Here is a 17,504-nt window from a genome sequence, read left to right as displayed (position 1 = left end):
GTGCAGATTTCGGTTAGAGAATTTTTGCATGTGATATATGAAATAGGTACATCTTTGAGTTGATTTTTAAGATGAAGAAAGTGTGTTCAGTTCTGTGATGTTGTATGACTTAGACAGAAAATACGAAGCAAAGAGGTTAAGTGCATTGTGTACTCAAAGCATATATACGTTTCGAAAATCATTCTTGAAATAATGGAGTTGGTTTTGAAGATCTTTGGCTGTAGCTTTCTGTATTGTTTTTTATTATTTTTCTGTGGTGTAAGATGGTGTAAGATCGAAGATGCTGTGTGAAATTTGGGGTGTAGTTGCTGTTGCTGCAGATTTGGAGAAGTGAAATGGATGCTGGGAATTATGAAGGCAGTTTGTTTTCATTAAAAATATAATCTGTTCGCAGGAGGAGTTGTAAGGTTATGAGAAGCCATTTTTATCAAATGTCAAAATGAAATTGTTATTATTAGTTTGAACTTCTATATGAGCTGTTTTTAGTCAAGGTTGGTGCCTCTGTAATCAGAGTAGGTGCTCTGTTAAATAATTAAATTTGTTTTCAGTGAGTTGGTGCTCACCTTTTGTAACCTGGGTTGGTGCCCATTTAGTTTTTGAAGGATTCAATTGAACCATGGTTTTTTACCCAAAAGGGTTTTCCACGTGATAAAATTTGGTGTCTCAGTCTTCATGCATTCTTTTCTTCTAATTTTCCATGTTAAAGAATGAAATTTATTTGAAATTTTCAAATACTGATTCATCCCCGGCCTCCTCTCCCCCCCTCAGTATTTGCTGTGTGATCTTCAATAATGGCATTGTCTGTCTTCAACATTGTCCTACAATCGGCAGATTACATACACTATTGACTAAAACTCTTGGAAGAGACGAACTTGGGATAGAATAAAACAAGCTAAATTCTGGTACAAATTGAAGTCCACATCCTTCCCCAGCCGAAAAGCCCTTCCAATACTGACCATAGTAGAATCTTTGGGGCATCACTATACAGTCATCCCACTAACTTAAAATATCTATGTCTGTGCCAATTGTCCCCATGAGTCTTTACAGGTGTACATCAAAGGGCAACTCATAAAATACACCACGTAATGTGGTTCATAAACTGGACCTCAGATACACAATGAGCGACTTCAGTTCTAGATAGCTTGAAATAATCACCTCTATATGTGATTTACCATTTGGTTTCAAGCTGAGACATATCATTGGTTAGAAAATATAGATTAGCTTAAACAAAGTTGCATGAACACAGATACAGATACAAATACGGATACGGTATTAGATATGGATACAGCCATTTTTTAAGACCTCCTATATGGATACAGCTGGATACAACAATCATAAAAAACACATACACATATATTTGAACACAATATTCTAAGTTATCAGAGGAGATTTTCATTACTTCAAGAGCAATATAGACACATAATCACTACATAAATAATTATAAGTTGATTTAATAATTTACAATATGCAAAAATAGTAAAATAGTAAAGTTGCATTGGAAGATAACCCAAAAAATTGGGTCACTGAAATAGAAAAACATTTCATTTGTCTTTCTCACTTTGGTGTAGGTTTTGTTTACACCAATTTTTGTTTTTAAATTGCATGAATGAAGTTTTTTTAAAGTAAATTTAGAAAGATTTACATCAAATTTTTAAAATATCAAATCACATAGTATCCAATATGTTTGGAAAATGAAGGTTTTTTGGGCACACATGGGTACAATATCCGACGTGTATCCGGGCTGTATCGGATACATATCCATTTTGGATATGGGGATATGCATGCCCAACAAGGAACAAAGGAGTATATGGCTACTCTGAGCTAAAACTAACCTTACTGATGATCCATATGTAATACACAAAAAAGAAACTCGTCAAGGTTTTTAATTTTATGAAAGTAAATTTGCAAAAGTTTTGGTATGAAAATTTTCCGATTTACTATGGTAACTTTTTCTAACCCTCACATTGGAAGACTACACCTTTAGACTAGGATGCATGTTAGTTTGGAGCAGAGTTCCGTGACTCACGGCGAGTCACGCGAGTCAGCGGGCCGGGTGATCCCTGTTGGGTCATGGTGACCCTGACCCGGGCTCAGACAGGTCAGGGGGCGTGACTCGCCTGATTCGCCGAGTCAGCGAGTCACTCCCTGACTCACCGAGTCCGAGGGTCATGACCCAGCGAGTGTCACTTAAAAAAGTGCAGTCAAAAAAACAAAAAAACATAACATTTTTTAATGATTTTTTTTGCCATTTCCCTTTCTTATAACCCTAAAAGGGATTGGCATTCACTTTTATGAGTGGAAGAGAGGAAAAAAAAGAGGAAGAAAGAAAAATAAGAAGCCATAGTTTTGCAACCAGCTAAGAGGAAGAGGTGAAAAACTTGCACAATTCACATTGGGGCAGCACTACAATTGCATTGAGAGCATCAAGAAGTCCTTAGAAACTCATTTCAAACACTTCTCAACAAATTTGAAAGAGGTAAGTGTTAATTTTTATTGATTATGTTGGTTTTTTTTCTATATTTATGGATTTTTCATTTTGTTGTTATTTTTTTTTTAAGTTCAACTTTCCAAATCTATATTGCATACTTCAATCACAATGAGATAAATAGAACAATAGCATAGCAAACCCTAGATTTTTTTTTTGAAAAAATTGTATACATGTATTTACAATTTTTTCTAAAAAAAATCTAGGGTTTGCTGATTTTTCTCAATTCTTAATTTCTTTCTTTGAAATTTAAAAATTTTCAAGAAAAAACACAATGCACAAATTAGTCTTTGCCAATTTTTTCTATTAGTTTAAATTTAAAACTTTGTAAAACACAATGCTCAAATGGTGATTTGTAAAATTGTTTTATTGTAGCAGCCCTCACGTTTTGAAAACAATTTTTTTTCCTAATGGCTCATCCTAATACTCCACAACCTAGCCTAGGAAACATGGTCAAAAAGATGAGGCATGGAAATACACTGAAGAATGCCCTGGTAGACAAAGAAATAAAACCAAGTGTTTTTTTTGTAAGTAAATTAAATATGGGGGACAAATAGATTGAAATATCATATTGCTGGCATACGTGGTCATGATACTGAGCCTTGTACCAAGGCACCTCCCGAAGCAATCCGTTTTTGTTACGTCCAATTAGAAAATTTTGAAATGCATAAGCAAACAAAAAAAAGACAAAGAGAGGAGTTATGTCATATTGGTTCCCCTCCACCCACATCCTCATCCGCATCCACAGCTGCATCCATAGGTTGTGTTGGAGAGGGTTCTTCTATGCCTCCCTTTTGTACTAGTGCTTCTGCTGGTGCTAGTACTTCTATTTCTGCTCCTACTAGTCACACTTTTGGTCCTAGAGTGCGAAAATCCAAGATAGACAATTTTTTTGTACCACGCACTACTCCTAGCGCACAACGCTCGCTTGAGAGCATGTCTTGGAACAAGGAGGTCCATGATGCAGGAAGAAAAGCAATTTGCAAGTTTTGGTACTTCTGCAACATTCCATTTATTGCAGCCAGGTACTTTTTTTTATTTGATTGTTTTAAATTAAAATTTAAAATTTTATGTTTTGAAGTTGAAATTGAAATTGAACTTTTCTTATTTAATCTATTTCAATTTGTGACAGGTCTCCTTATTGGCAAGGCATGATTGATGCAGTAACCATTTGTGGGACGGGGTTTAAAGCCCCTGGTGATACTGAGTTGAGTGGCCCTCTCTTGTTGGAAATGGTGGAAGATATGAAAGTTGACCTAGAGGAGCACCGCCAATCTTGGAGCCACAAGGGTAGCACCATCATGACAGATGGTTGGACTGATAGGAGGAATAGAACACTCCTAAATTTTCTTGTTTCCAGCAGAGGTGATTGATCATTTTACTTCGTTAGATGCATTGTGATTGAAATTGAATAATTTACATTCTAATTTATTGATAATTAATTTGTTTTATTTTCAGGATCCACCATGTTTTTGAAGTCCATTGATGCCTCCTCACATGTCAAAAATGCGGCATACTTATGTGAGGCTTGTAATGTCCCCTTCTCACCGATGACTTTCCAGTGGTCCATTAGCCTATTCCTGAGACCCGTAGGCTAGGTGGAATGAAAAATGAGGGTCCAGCATTGATGAAACGACGACTTACTATTTTTAGTAAGTCAAGGAATGGCCATTCTGGTGTTATTGTCCTACTGAGCTCTCCATGTTTTGCCTCTGGAAGCAAAGATCATGCTTCTCTGAGCATTAGTTCTTGACTTACTATTTTTAGTAAGTGGCAGTGTGGCACAATTCTATTTTTGGCAGTAGACAGGGTTCTGATTCTGCAACAGTTTTGTGGTCGTTCGTGCTTAGTTTCATCCTAGTTGTGATAATAATCAGTACGGGAGTCATTTGCGACATAATTAAATATTATTTCCTTATCCTAAGGTTAATATTTAATTAATCTGATTATTGGCTACTGGTTTATTAAATTTGAGATTAATGCCTATTTTATCCTAAGTTTTTGGCGAAATTCATGTGTACTATGGGATGTCAAAATATTTTAAGAGGAATATTATTTCACATTGCATCTCCATTATTTGCCAAGTGATTAACGTGGGTCCTCTCCCTTTTGGCATGAGTTTTGACTTATGAAAAGTGGCGCTACACTTGGGTCCACATGTAGTGGAATGAAATGCAAATGCAAGGCATTGAATTTGGAGGAATTGCATTTGGGTTTGACGAGTGAAGTTATAAATATGAGACTTGGGCTCCCATTTGCACTATCTATGAAAATTGCATTGTTATGCTGCCGGTTTGGCAACTGAAAATTTGAGCTTCGAAGTATGGCTTCCTAGCTAAGTCTCAGTTTCGTACTTGCAAAATAGTACCTAGCTGTGTCCTTGTATTCCCAGTGTTGTTGGTGAATGAGTTGCAGATTGTGGACTGTTCTATGTGGAATTTGAGTGTTTTCTGGTTGCTGGTCGCGGGACTGTTGAAAGTATATTTTGCTCACACCTCTTAACCAGGCGACTCCATCATTCTGGGTACCGGCTCATCCTTCCTTCCTAGCCATGGCGATACATTGTGTAAATTTTTAGCAAGTTTAATTGAGCAATGATTTTTCTAGACAAAATCGAACTTCCTAGGTCTAGCGTTGGATTTTGTGCTTGCATTGGGATGTGTGCCAAATAGTTGTCGGGTTGTTGGGTTTGTAGCTTTGATTGGTTGCTGTTGTGAGTGAATTATGGTGGGTTTGGGACTGGTTTGAGTCAAATTGGATGAAAAATGAGGGAGTTATGAGCATTTGGGTGTTTCCATGGGTTGTTGTTTTGTACTTTCAGCTTGCAGATTGATTGTAACAAAAAATTATATTCTTGCTGTAGAAATCTGCATTACTCTCCTTTCATCTCTAATTTTGTAAGGTTGTTTCAGTAGTACTGATCAATCATTTTTGCTGTCCTTATTTTGTAATTCCCACTGCATAAGTGGAAGAGGCTGGCTTAGCCGCCTTCTTACTTTGAAATTCAGTTTATGTACTCAGTCCTCCCACTGAATAAGTGGTTGAGTGATAAGTTTAATGCAATTGTCCTCCCGCTGAAATATGCGGTGGAGTGATAGTTTAATGTAATGTCCTCCCGCTGAAATATTCGGTAGAGTGATTGAATTTCACTTTCTTCTCATTTTCCCTTGGTCGGTTTACCGCCAAGAGTTTGGTTTCTATCCTGCTGGATAAGCAGAAGGGGCTGGCTTGCCGCCCAAGCATTGTAATTTCAGTTTGATTATTGTTGCTAACGATCCCCGGAACACCGTATGCTCTCACCCTCCCAGACTGAGCTCTCGGTGAACAAAAGGTGGAAGGGTTCCCTTTTAGCAGTTCGGATTGTTTCTCTAACCTTAACGGGTTGAGGTGATTGCTTGTATCTCTTATTGTTAAAAAACCAAAAAAAAAATTACTGGGATATTACAAGGCTATTGAGGAAGTTATACTTGAGGTGGGGGAAGAAAATGTGGTGCAAGTGGTGACGGATAATGCAGCAAGTTATGTTGCTGCAGGTAAACTTTAAAAGTTTTCTTTTAAGTTTTAACTTTTAACTTTTCAACTTTTAAGTTTTTATCTTTTAAATATTAATGGTAAAATTTCTTGATACTTATCACATCTAATTCTTTAACTAATTTAAAATTGTTGCAGGAAAACTTTTGATGGAGAGGCACCCAAAAATCTTTTGGTCTCCATGTGCGGCCTGTTGTTTGTAACTAGGGTTATATGGGTTCGGATTGCCTTAAGGCAACATCCAAACCCCCTTTAGGACCGGGTCCTATCCTAAGGTAACGTGACCCTATCTTATGCACAACCCAATACCACGCTATGCTAAATACACGCCATCTAATTATTGGCGCCAAAAACCCAAGGAGGCCGACTTGCATTTCAAGGAGTAAAAGATATGTATAAATAAGTCAACATACATTCATTCATTTTTCACATATGCAAATGAGAAAACAGCTCTGCTCATCAAGTGCGAATTAATAAGGAAGAAGGCGAATTCATCCAGACTTATGCGAATTTGTGCAAGATGACATAGGTGGTGTTGTGCAATTTGAAGGACATAGAAAGAGCAGATCTGCTACACAAATAGATCAGATTTGACAGAAAAGCTAAGTATTGTAATTGTGCATTTAAGAGGAGAATATATAATCTGACCTGTGGGTCTTTCATGCTGGGTTTTTCCTCCTTGGAGGTTTTCCCAAGGTATGCTTGTTGTCTACTGTTTTATTTCTGATTTATATTGGCTTATTAAATACTATAAATCTGATTACAATCTAGGGCATATTTAATTTATGTTGGACTAATAAAATACTGCAAATCTGATTACAACCTAGGGCATAATCAATTATCTAAATCTGATTAACATACCTAAGGTTTAAAATTTACATGGTATCAGAGCTAAGGTGTCATTAACTTCTGATTTTAGCAAATCAATTGTTGCATATAGCTGTTGTTTGTTTTCAGATTAAAGATGTCAAGTTTGAAGGCTGAAGATAGACTTGAGGGAGCCATTGATTTTGCTGCTTGGAAAGTTCGTATTCTATTGATCCTTGAAGAAAATGACCTACTGAAATTTGTAGAAGAAGAAAGGTTGTCTCCTCCAGAAGATGCTGAAGAGCTGAAACTATTCAAGAAAGATTCCCTCAAGGGTAGAAGAATCATAATTGAGTCCGTCAAGAATCATCTTGTCACTGTCATATCAAAGTTTGTATCTGCCAGAGAAATGATCAAACACTTGGAAGGGATGTATGAAGTCAACAATCTCAGCAGGGCTCTTGCCCTAAGACAGCAACTTCTACACATAAAAATGAAAGAAGAAGACTCAATGATAGCCTACTTCATGAAGATCAATGAACTAAAGGACAAGCTAAGCACTCTTGATTGCCAAATCTCAGATAAAGACCTTGTTATGATTGCATTAAATGGTCTACCTGATGAATGGGAACCATTCATTCGTAGCATTGGTGGAAGAGCCGATCGTCCCAACTTTGAGCGTCTTCAATCTGATTGCATCGAAGAGGAATCTCGAATTGAGGTAAGAGGAAAACTCAAGAACTCTCTCAAAGATAATCATGTTTTCTTATCTAAATCTAGGAAAGGTGGTCATTGGAAGAAAGAGAAGAGAAGCAAAGATTTTAGATCCTCCTCCTATGATCCAAGGAAAAAGTCAAGAGATTCCTCTCACATTCGTTGCTTCAGATGTGACAAGTATGGTCACTATGCCAGAGATTGTCGGAATGACCCAAAGGAAAGGGAAGCCAACTTAAATGAAGTTGCCGAACAAAATGAAGACTACCTTCTTATCTCTTCTCTTTCCAGCAATGTTCCTACGGACAACAATACGTGGATACTTGACAATGGTGCCTCCAGACACATCTCAAGATTTCGTGAGCATCTCTCAGATCTGATTGAAAAAGACACCAATCTTCATGTAGTAATCGGTGATGATGCTCAATACTCGGTAAAAGGTTCTAGCACTACCTCTTTAAAACTAGATTCTGGTATTTCCTTACAACTCTGTGATATTCTCTTTGACCTGGTATTAAAAGAAATCTTATTTCCATTTCGGCTTTAGAAGATAAGGGTTTGCAAATAGCATTTTCTGAAGGGAAAGTACTCGCTTGGCCTAAGAAATCTAATTTTAAATCTGCTCGTATTATTGGAAATAGATGTGATAGTTTATATAAGCTTGCAGCTAATCCAATTCAAGCTCTCATTCATGAGACCCCTGAATCATGCGAGCTATGGCATAGAAGATTGGGTCATCTTCACTTTCAAGCTCTTCCCACTCTCGGTAAAATGGTCAAAGATATGCCTAAACTCAGTTTATCGCATGATGATGCTTGTAAAGGTTGTCCAATGGGTAAGAATGTAAAGAATCCCTTTCATAAAAGCGATAGTAGGGCTAAAGAAAGGTTAGAGCTTATTCATTCAGATTTATGTGGTCCTATGTCTGTAGCATCTCCTAGCGGTTTCCTATATTATGTTATTTTCATAGATGATTTCTCTAGGAAAACATGGATTTATTTTCTTAAAACTAAAGAGTCTGAAGAAGTCCTAAACAGATTTAAAGAAATCAAAGCCTTAGTTGAAAATACTACAAGAAATCGAATTAAATGTTTGAGGTCTGACAATGGAGGTGAATACACCTCAGGTAGCTTCTATGACTTTTTTGTTAAAGCAGGAATTAAGAGGGAGTTCTGTGTTCCCTACAACCCTCAGCAAAATGGAGTTGCTAAAAGAAAGAACAGGACAGGACTTGCAACCTTTTCTATGGGTAGAAGCATCCAAAACCGCAATTTATATTCAAAATAGATGTCCTCATCGAGTCCTAAAGGATGTAACACCTGAAGAAGCCTTTTCAGGAATCAAACCTGACATCAGTCACCTAAGGATATTCGGAAGCCCTGTATATGTTCATGTGCCTAAAGAAAAATGTACCAAGCTGGATCCATCTGGAAAGAAAGGCATCCTAGTAAGATACAGCGAATCTTCCAAAGCCTTCGGGATCTACATTTCAGGTCAAAGGTATGTTGAGGTAAGTAGAGATGTAACTTTTGAAGAAGATATTGCTTTCAAAAGATCTAAAGGTTCATTAACCAACAATAATGATATAGTGTTGGAAAAACAAGATTCAATTGTTGATGCTAACCCTGAGTTACAGGAGGAGTCTACTGATCTTCCAGATCAGGAAGTTCAGAATGACTCATTAGAACCCATGCAATCTACCGATATACCTCAGGATATTGTGGTCTCCAAGAAGAGACCACTTTGGGTTAGAAATACGATTCAAGATGCTGAAGGGTTTGCTGCTCCCAGAGGAACCTTCCGAAATAGCAAGAGTTTCCAAAATCACGCCAACTACATTTTTGTGATGTGCAATATAATTGAATCTAAACCCCACAATATCGGAGAAGCTATGTCCCATCATGCTTGGAAATTAGCCATGGATGAAGAGTATGGGTCTATCATCAAGAATGAAGTCTGGGACATTGTACCCAAACCCAAAGGTAAGTTTGTCGTTTCCTCTAAATGGTTGTTTAAAATTAAACATAATGTTGATGGTAGTATTGAAAAATATAAAGCTAGGTTTGTAGCACGTGGTTTTTCTCAAAAGGAAGGAATAGATTATGAAGAAACCTTTGCCCCTGTTGCTAGATATACTTCTATTAGGTCTATAATAGCTATTGCTGCAGCCAAAGGTTGGGAGCTACATCAAATGGACGTTAAGACAGCCTTCCTTAATGGTGTCATTGAGGAGGAAGTCTATATTGAGCAACCAGAAGGTTATGTAATCCATAAAAGAGATTCTCATGTTTGCAGGTTGAAGAAAGCCTTATATGGGCTCAAACAGGCTCCTCGCGCTTGGTATGAAAGAATTGATAAGTACTTACTAAGTTTAGGGTTTTCCAAGAATGATGTTGATGCTAACATTTACTTGAAAGTTTACAATGATGAGATGCTTATTTTAGTTTTGTATGTAGATGATTTATTTCTCACGGGTAAAGATAAATTAATCATGAGATGTAAAAAGGAATTAGCCTCAGAATTTGAAATGAAGGATTTAGGTCTAATGCATTACTTTCTAGGGTTAGAGGTATGGCAAAGAGCTAATTAAATCTTTCTAAGTCAGGGAAAATACACTATTGATATTTTGAAAAGATTTAGAATGATAGATTGTAAACCTATGCGTACTCCTATGGAATCTAACTTAAAGAAGTTAAGTGTTTCTGCAACTAACTCTGATTTTGCAGATCCCTCTGAGTACAGGCAGTTGATTGGCTCCCTGATGTACCTAGTCAATACTAGGCCAAATATCTGTTATGCTGTGAATGCTCTCAGTCAGTTCATGAGCTCACCTAAACATGTTCACCTGGTTGCTGCCAAGCACATTCTAAGATACCTACGTGGCTCGATTGGTTATGGGCTGAAGTATTCACTTAATACCCCAATCCTCTTGAAAGGCTACTCAGATTCAGATTGGGCAGGAAGTGTCAAGGACAGGAAAAGCACTTCAGGCATCTGCTACAACTTGGGCTCCGCAGTGATCTCTTGGGCATGCAGGAAGCAATCTTCGGTAGCATTAAGCATTGCAGAAGCTGAGTACATTGCCGCATCTGTTGCATCCAGAGAAGCAGTGTGGCTTCGTAAGCTCCTCGTTGGATTATTTGGTCAAGCCAATGATCCTACCACCATTCATTGTGATAATCAAAGCTGTATAAAAATGTCAATAAATCCTGTATTTCATGATCGGTCCAAACATGTGGAAACACACTATCATTACATTCGGGATATGGTGCAGAGACGTGCCATTCATCTAAAGTACATTAGCACAGATGAACAGATCGCTGACATCCTCACCAAACCTTTATCCAGAGTGAAGTTCGACTACTTCAGAGATAGACTTGGTGTCATGGAAAATGGAACCCTGATTGAGAGGGAGCTTCAATCTCAGTGACTATTTGTAGCACTTTGAATCATTCTTTGCTTGTGTGCAAGAATGAATTACATCCAATCTATGCTTGTGTGCTAGATGGATAATTGTAATAATATAAAGACCCACTGGTGTATTACACTTTCTATGCTTGTGTGCTAGAACCATCCTATGCTTGTGTGCTAGGTGGAAGATGTAATTCTATGCTTGTGTGCTAGATCCATTCTATGCTTGTGTGCTAGATGGAACTTAAAGGTTCAGATTATGAATTCTCCTCCTCCCTAGTTAAGAGGGAGTGTTGTTTGTAACTAGGGTTATATGGGTTCGGATTGCCTTAAGGCAACATCTAAACCCCCTTTAGGACCGGGTCCTATCCTAGGGTAACGTGACCCATCTTATGCACAACCCAATACCACGCTATGCTAAATACACGCCATCTAATTATTGGCACCAAAAACCCAAGGAGGCCGACTTGCATTTCAAGGAGTAAAAGATATGTATAAATAAGTCAACATACATTCATTCATTTTTCACATATGCAAATGAGAAAACAGCTCTGCTCATCAAGTGCGAATTAATAAGGAAGAAGGCGAATTCATCAAGACTTATGCGAATTTGTGCAAGATGACATAGGTGGTGTTGTGCAATTTGAAGGACATAGAAAGAGCAGATCTGCTACACAAATAGATCAGATTTGACAGAAACGCTAAGTATTGTAATTGTGCATTTAAGAGGAGAATATATAATCTGACCTGTGGGTCTTTCATGCTGGGTTTTTCCTCCTTGGAGGTTTTCCCAAGGTATGCTTGTTGTCTACTGTTTTATTTATGATTTATGTTGGCTTATTAAATACTGCAAATCTGATTACAATCTAGGGCATATTTAATTTATGTTGGACTAATAAAATACTGCAAATCTGATTACAACCTAGGGCATAATCAATTATCTAAATCTGATTAACATACCTAAGGTTTAAAATTTACACGGCCCATTGCCTTGACCTCATGCTGGAGGATATAGGTAAGCTTGGATGGGTGAAAGAATGCGTTGAAAGGGCCAAGAATATATGCAAATTTATTTACAATCATGCATTGGTCCTTAGCATTATGAGGCAATACACTGGGGAAAGGGAGTTGGCTCGTCTTGGTATAACGAGATTTGCCTCGAATTTCCTCACATTGAAATCCTTGATAAAATCAAAGCCATCTTTGAGGCGCATGTTTGTTGATGAGGAGTGGACTTCCTCATCCTATGCTACGACCACTGCAGGGATGGATGTAGCAGATTGCATTTTTTATGAGCTCGGTTTTTGGACCCCTTGTGCAAAGATCATGCAGGTAATTTTATGAATTTATATGCATATTTTTGTTTTGTTTGCATTGTGCAACTTTGCAATTTTTCTTATTTTCATGCACGCTTGTGACTTAACTATTTTTGTGTAACATTATTTGCAGGTCACTGAGCCCCTAGTAGTTCTCCTACGAGTTGTTGATGGGGAGAAGCCCGCTATGGGCTACATATATGAGGGCATGGATAGGGCCAAGGAGGCCATTAGATCTATATATGTTGGAGTTGAGGATAAGTATAGGCCCATTTGGGACATAATTGATAGAAGATGGCATAACCAGCTTCATAGGCCCATCCATGCAGCAGCTTATTACCTCAATCCATCATTTCGTTTCCGTGCTGATTTCAAAGCGGATGAGGAGGTTCTTAGCGGGGCTATATTCAGTAGTACAACGGATGGGCATTGATACCACAGTTACACTGCTCGAGATGGATGCATTTAATAATGCAGTAGGGGCGATCTTTGCCAGCCAATTGTGCAAAGAGGGTTGGACAAAATTGCAGCCAGGTAGAAAATTCTAAAGTTTATGACATGCATTTTCATTTTTCATTTTATAATCTACCTTTAAAGTTGGAAATGAGACTAATGTTTTTTCTTTTCCTTATCTCAGATAGATGGTGGCAAATGTTTGGGCCTTCAACCCCAAACCTTCAAAAAATTGCCATCCGCATATTGAGCCAGCCATGCAACGCTTCTGGATGTGAGCGCAACTGGAACATGTTCGAGCACATCCACTCGAAGAAGCGAAATAGATTGTCTGTGGAGAGGTTGAATGGTCTAGTCTTTGTTCATTACAACCTCCGTCTTAGGACCAACCAGATTTTGGACACTGACTCCTCTCTGATCACTCTATAGGAAGTCGACCCCGAGTCCGATTGGCTCACTGAGTCCACTGATCCAGTCTTCACTGATGAGGACCTTGAGTGGGTTGACCAGGCTGTGGCTATGGCAGAGGAGAAGGATAGAGCACAATCAGGCACAGCACCTATGGCTACTCAGACTGGCACATCATAGGCAGAGACTATGGCTACTCAGTCATCCAAGACCTACCTTAGACACCTTTCTAGGAGGCAGATAGACAAGGCTGAGCTTGAGCTTGAGCCATAGACTTGTTTTTGTTTACACTTTACAGTTACATATATGTTTGGGAACATTTGAAGTCATGGATTTTATATACATTGGACAACATTTATAACTCTATATATCTATGTTTTCTAATTCCTTCAGATACAATTTACATTTCTACGCATGTGATGGATGTATGTTTATGTATGTGATCAAATTAGCTTCTATTTGATGATGTTATAGTGTCTTTAAGCTTAATTCAATTATGGGTGTATGAAACAAGTTTTAAATCGTTAAAAATCAATAAATTTCAAGGGTTTTCTTATTTTGCCGAGTCACGAGCCGAGTCAGAGCCGAGTCCGAGCCGAGTCCGAGCCGAGTCCGAGTCTAGGAACTTTGGTTTGGAGTATAATTTCTAGGTTGTCCTCGGACTGTCAACTCTTTCTTTCTTTTCGTTGGTAATAGGAACGTTGAACTTTGAAGGCCTCTGAAAATTAATTTTGTAAGTCAAACGTTCATCTGGTTATACAGATGAATAAGAAATTCAAGCTTATGCTAAGTTTTGTCTATTGGTGTTTGGGTGGAGACTACCAAGGGTGCATATAACATGTACTTGCTTTCCTCTTTTGGGTAGGGAAAGGAATACATTTGATATCACAAGGTGAGCTTCTATTTTCTTTTGTAATATGACTAAAGTTTGCATCAACTGTGAGAGCTAAATATCTTGTAAGTTTTTTGCATTTGTTGTTGATGCAGAATATATTTGTCTGACCACAAGATATTCCAAGGTTTCATAGGCAATCCATATAATTAAAACATGTCACATTTGCATCTAAAGAATCTATGTAGGAACTACAATACCCCACCTAGAACCTCTCCTAACATCCATGGCCAGCAATCTCAGAGGTGGAGGGAATTAGAAATGTGTGCATGTCTGATTGGCATGGATTGTGAGCAACGGGAACACATGGACACTTTATGTCAAACTATTGAACCCACCATGTTTGGAGATAGAATAAGACGATACTTTCCAATTAATTAACTTATGTATAGGGTGTATGATTCTTTCTCTATACCTTCATAATAAGGGAAACATTACTATTAAAAAGTTCATTATTAATCCCAAATAAAACAAAATATATCCAGTATTTGAATTGGCTTATACATTGTACAAAATTTTACCAATCATCAAATAATTAGAAAAAATTAGGTCAATGACATGAACAAGTAAAAAAGCAATGGTTAAAGTGATTGTTGCCAACATTGCCAATATCATCAACCATATCTAGGAAGGACTTTCTGCCCATCATGCATTTGTTAATGTAAGCAGGTAAAGCTAAACAAACTTACTTCTGTTCTTTGCTGCAGTAGTGCCAATGATGTTACAAGGGTCTTTGGATTAGGCCTTTCCCGTGGTTCAAATTGTAAGCAACGTGAAGCAATACGCACAAGCTCAGTTCCATCCTCTGGCGAAAATTTCCCTTCTAAGTGGGAATCCATTAATAATGGCATATTCTTCCCCCTTATCAAATCAAGAGCCTAAAATGCATACACAAAGACAAAGCATATCAAAAATTAATAGTTTCTACTGATGCACATTAATTCTTGCTAGAAGAAAGAAAGCAGCATAACTGAAACCAATTGGGATTGAAAATGATTTGATGTTGCACATGGTATTTCATTATGCTGTGAAATAATGCATCTACATTAGGGAAAACTCTGAAAAAGATATTGTTTGACCTTGTTGTATGCCTTCTTTTTGAAAGTGCAAACAAGTAGTCATACACAACTAGAATATATTGTGAAAATCAAATGAGAGGATGTTTGGGAGTCAATTAACAAAATACTGAATGGGTCAATGATCTAATATTGTGAAAATCAAATGAGAGGATGTTTGGGAGTCAATTAACAAAATACTGAATGGGTCAATGATCTAATACCAGTGAGCCATTCCAAAACCATAAATCTGCTAGCGTATTAAGAGACAGATCTACTGAACTAATATGTGAATTATGTTGAACATCTAATAGAAATTGAACATACAAAAACACAAGTAATATTCCATATTCAATAAGGAAAGGGATGGCAAACAAAACTTTTCTATTCTTCATGACTAAATATTGTATAGATAATACACTTCAGGACCTACAAATACAAGATTATGTTATCTCCCTGTTGCCCAGTTTTTAAACACCCAAATTTTAAAATGTGTACTTGTCAAAAGTCTTCAGGATATGCAATTATATGGTTCCAATTCAATGCCATCATCTCTGAGTCCTGTCATGTATTCATGAGCATGTACCAGATATCATTTTCAGGAATGTGTCCAATTTTTGTTCGGGCTCAGTTCATGGCTTGCAAGATTTTAAACTTTCAAATTTCGACATCCCTCGCTTGGAAAATATTAAAATCTCTCGTCCCGGGTTTTGTCATGAAGACCAGATGTTGAGTTATGCTCATTTACCTACCTCCAGCATACAGTTCAAATTTTGGAGCTTAACTCATTACCAGTTGAAAGTTATGGTCATTTTTCCTAAATCTAGGTACTAAATTTTAATGGGAAATATTCAAACTATTTTTCAAAAATAATTTTAATATTTTTAATTGATTTCTAAATATTTACCGTTGTGATCATTTCGGGAGGAAAAACAATTGAAAAGTCTTTATTTGTAGACAAGTTATCTTTCTTCATATCTCAAGCCCAAAGTTGCAAACAATCCTACACTCGATGCGTTTTGTTGCTCAAAAAATTCAAATTTCTAACTTCAAAAGGTTAGAGTTGCTCAAAAATTGAGCAATCCTAACCTCCCAATGGCCCTCAAGTGTAAACACAATGCTCATTGCTTCGAAAAGTCAAAAACCCAACCTTTAGAAGGTTAAGATTTTTGCCACATGGGAAATGTTAAAGGGAGGACATAAATATGAAAAAGCAGGATGCAGAAAGAAATATAGTTAAAAAGAGATTGACAGTGATGTCCTAGTGCATACAGAACTCAACAGAAATAGCATGGTTGAGAACTTAGAAAGGGAAAGTAGTTTCAGGCAATTCATCATTGAATACTATAGTGTCTAAATGTGTCACTTGTTATATATATATATATATATATATGAAGCATATGTTTGGAAATGAGATAAAGATTGTAGTTGAAGCAGATGGCCCAAACATTGCATGGATTTTAGTTTCACAAAAATAATCTTGTCAGCTTCTGTGAAATTAACTTGTGAGAAAATGAGCAGTCTAATATGGAAAACTGAAGATCACCATCATTTGACAAGTCATGAGAGTAGAAATCTATGATTTCTTTAAAAGGTAATGTTGGATGCGAGGACAGAAATGACATTTTGAGAAGATGATGCTGATGTAGAGGCCTACCATCTAAATTTGTAGACAATAGTTATTTGAGATTGACATGGCTTCATCAACTCCAACTCAAGGATCGTTAGAAGGTCCTAGAGTTACTACACTTATGAGTTATGACAAACATAATATCCCACAAGTCAAAGCATAGTTTCAATATGAAGATGGCTTCTCAATCATGGTACCTTCTACGGTACACACACAAAGTGCAACCCGTCCATCACTAGAGCTACAATACCAACCTTAACAAACTGACCATTTGGGTTTCAATTACCTTTGGGTAAAAGTGATTCATGTCACATATTTGTAATAAAGTTAGAAAATAAGCTTTATTTGTGTCAAAGTTGACCGAAGTCAAAAGTAAAATGAAACTTATTTAATTTTCTCAAATTGCAAAGGTAGTTACTAGGTGATTAGAAAGTAGTTACAAATTAGTTATCAGGGAAAAGCCTATAAATACTAGGCCATTTGTAATATAAGAGGGACTTTTATGTGAGGGAAACTCTGCAGAATTTTATAGAGAATTTCTGTGAGAACTTTTGAATGTTCATACCTCATACCTAAGGGTTTTTGAACTTGTATATTTTCAAAAGAATAATGAAGAATGCATTGAGTTCGTATGTCTTGAATGTATTCTTAAGTTATTATTACTGATTTCTCGTATGTGGAATTAGCAATCCCTTTATGTATTGGTGGAATTCATTGGTTTTCAGCTCAATGATCCATGTAATCGATTTGATGAAACACAACATTTCCTAGTATCTTGACTTGTATGTGATAGTATAACTTG

At 37.1% G+C, this 17,504-nt stretch overlaps 1 protein-coding gene across 3 annotated transcripts in view; it reads right to left on the bottom strand.

Moving 5' to 3' along the window:
- LOC131063641 (serine/threonine-protein kinase BSK1) overlaps nucleotides 1–17,504 on the bottom strand; it is a 96,090-nt gene that overhangs the window by 38,619 nt on the left and 39,967 nt on the right. For all 3 annotated transcript variants that reach the window (XM_057997535.2, XM_057997536.2, XM_057997534.2), the window contains one exon: nucleotides 14,707–14,895. In XM_057997535.2, coding sequence (XP_057853518.1) covers nucleotides 14,707–14,895 — 189 coding nt within the window. The remainder of the gene's footprint in view (nucleotides 1–14,706; nucleotides 14,896–17,504) is intronic.

This window comes from Cryptomeria japonica, chromosome 4 (genome assembly GCF_030272615.1).
Source record: "Cryptomeria japonica chromosome 4, Sugi_1.0, whole genome shotgun sequence".
NCBI lineage: Eukaryota > Viridiplantae > Streptophyta > Pinopsida > Cupressales > Cupressaceae > Cryptomeria > Cryptomeria japonica.
This window is presented reverse-complemented; position numbering and strand designations above follow the sequence as displayed.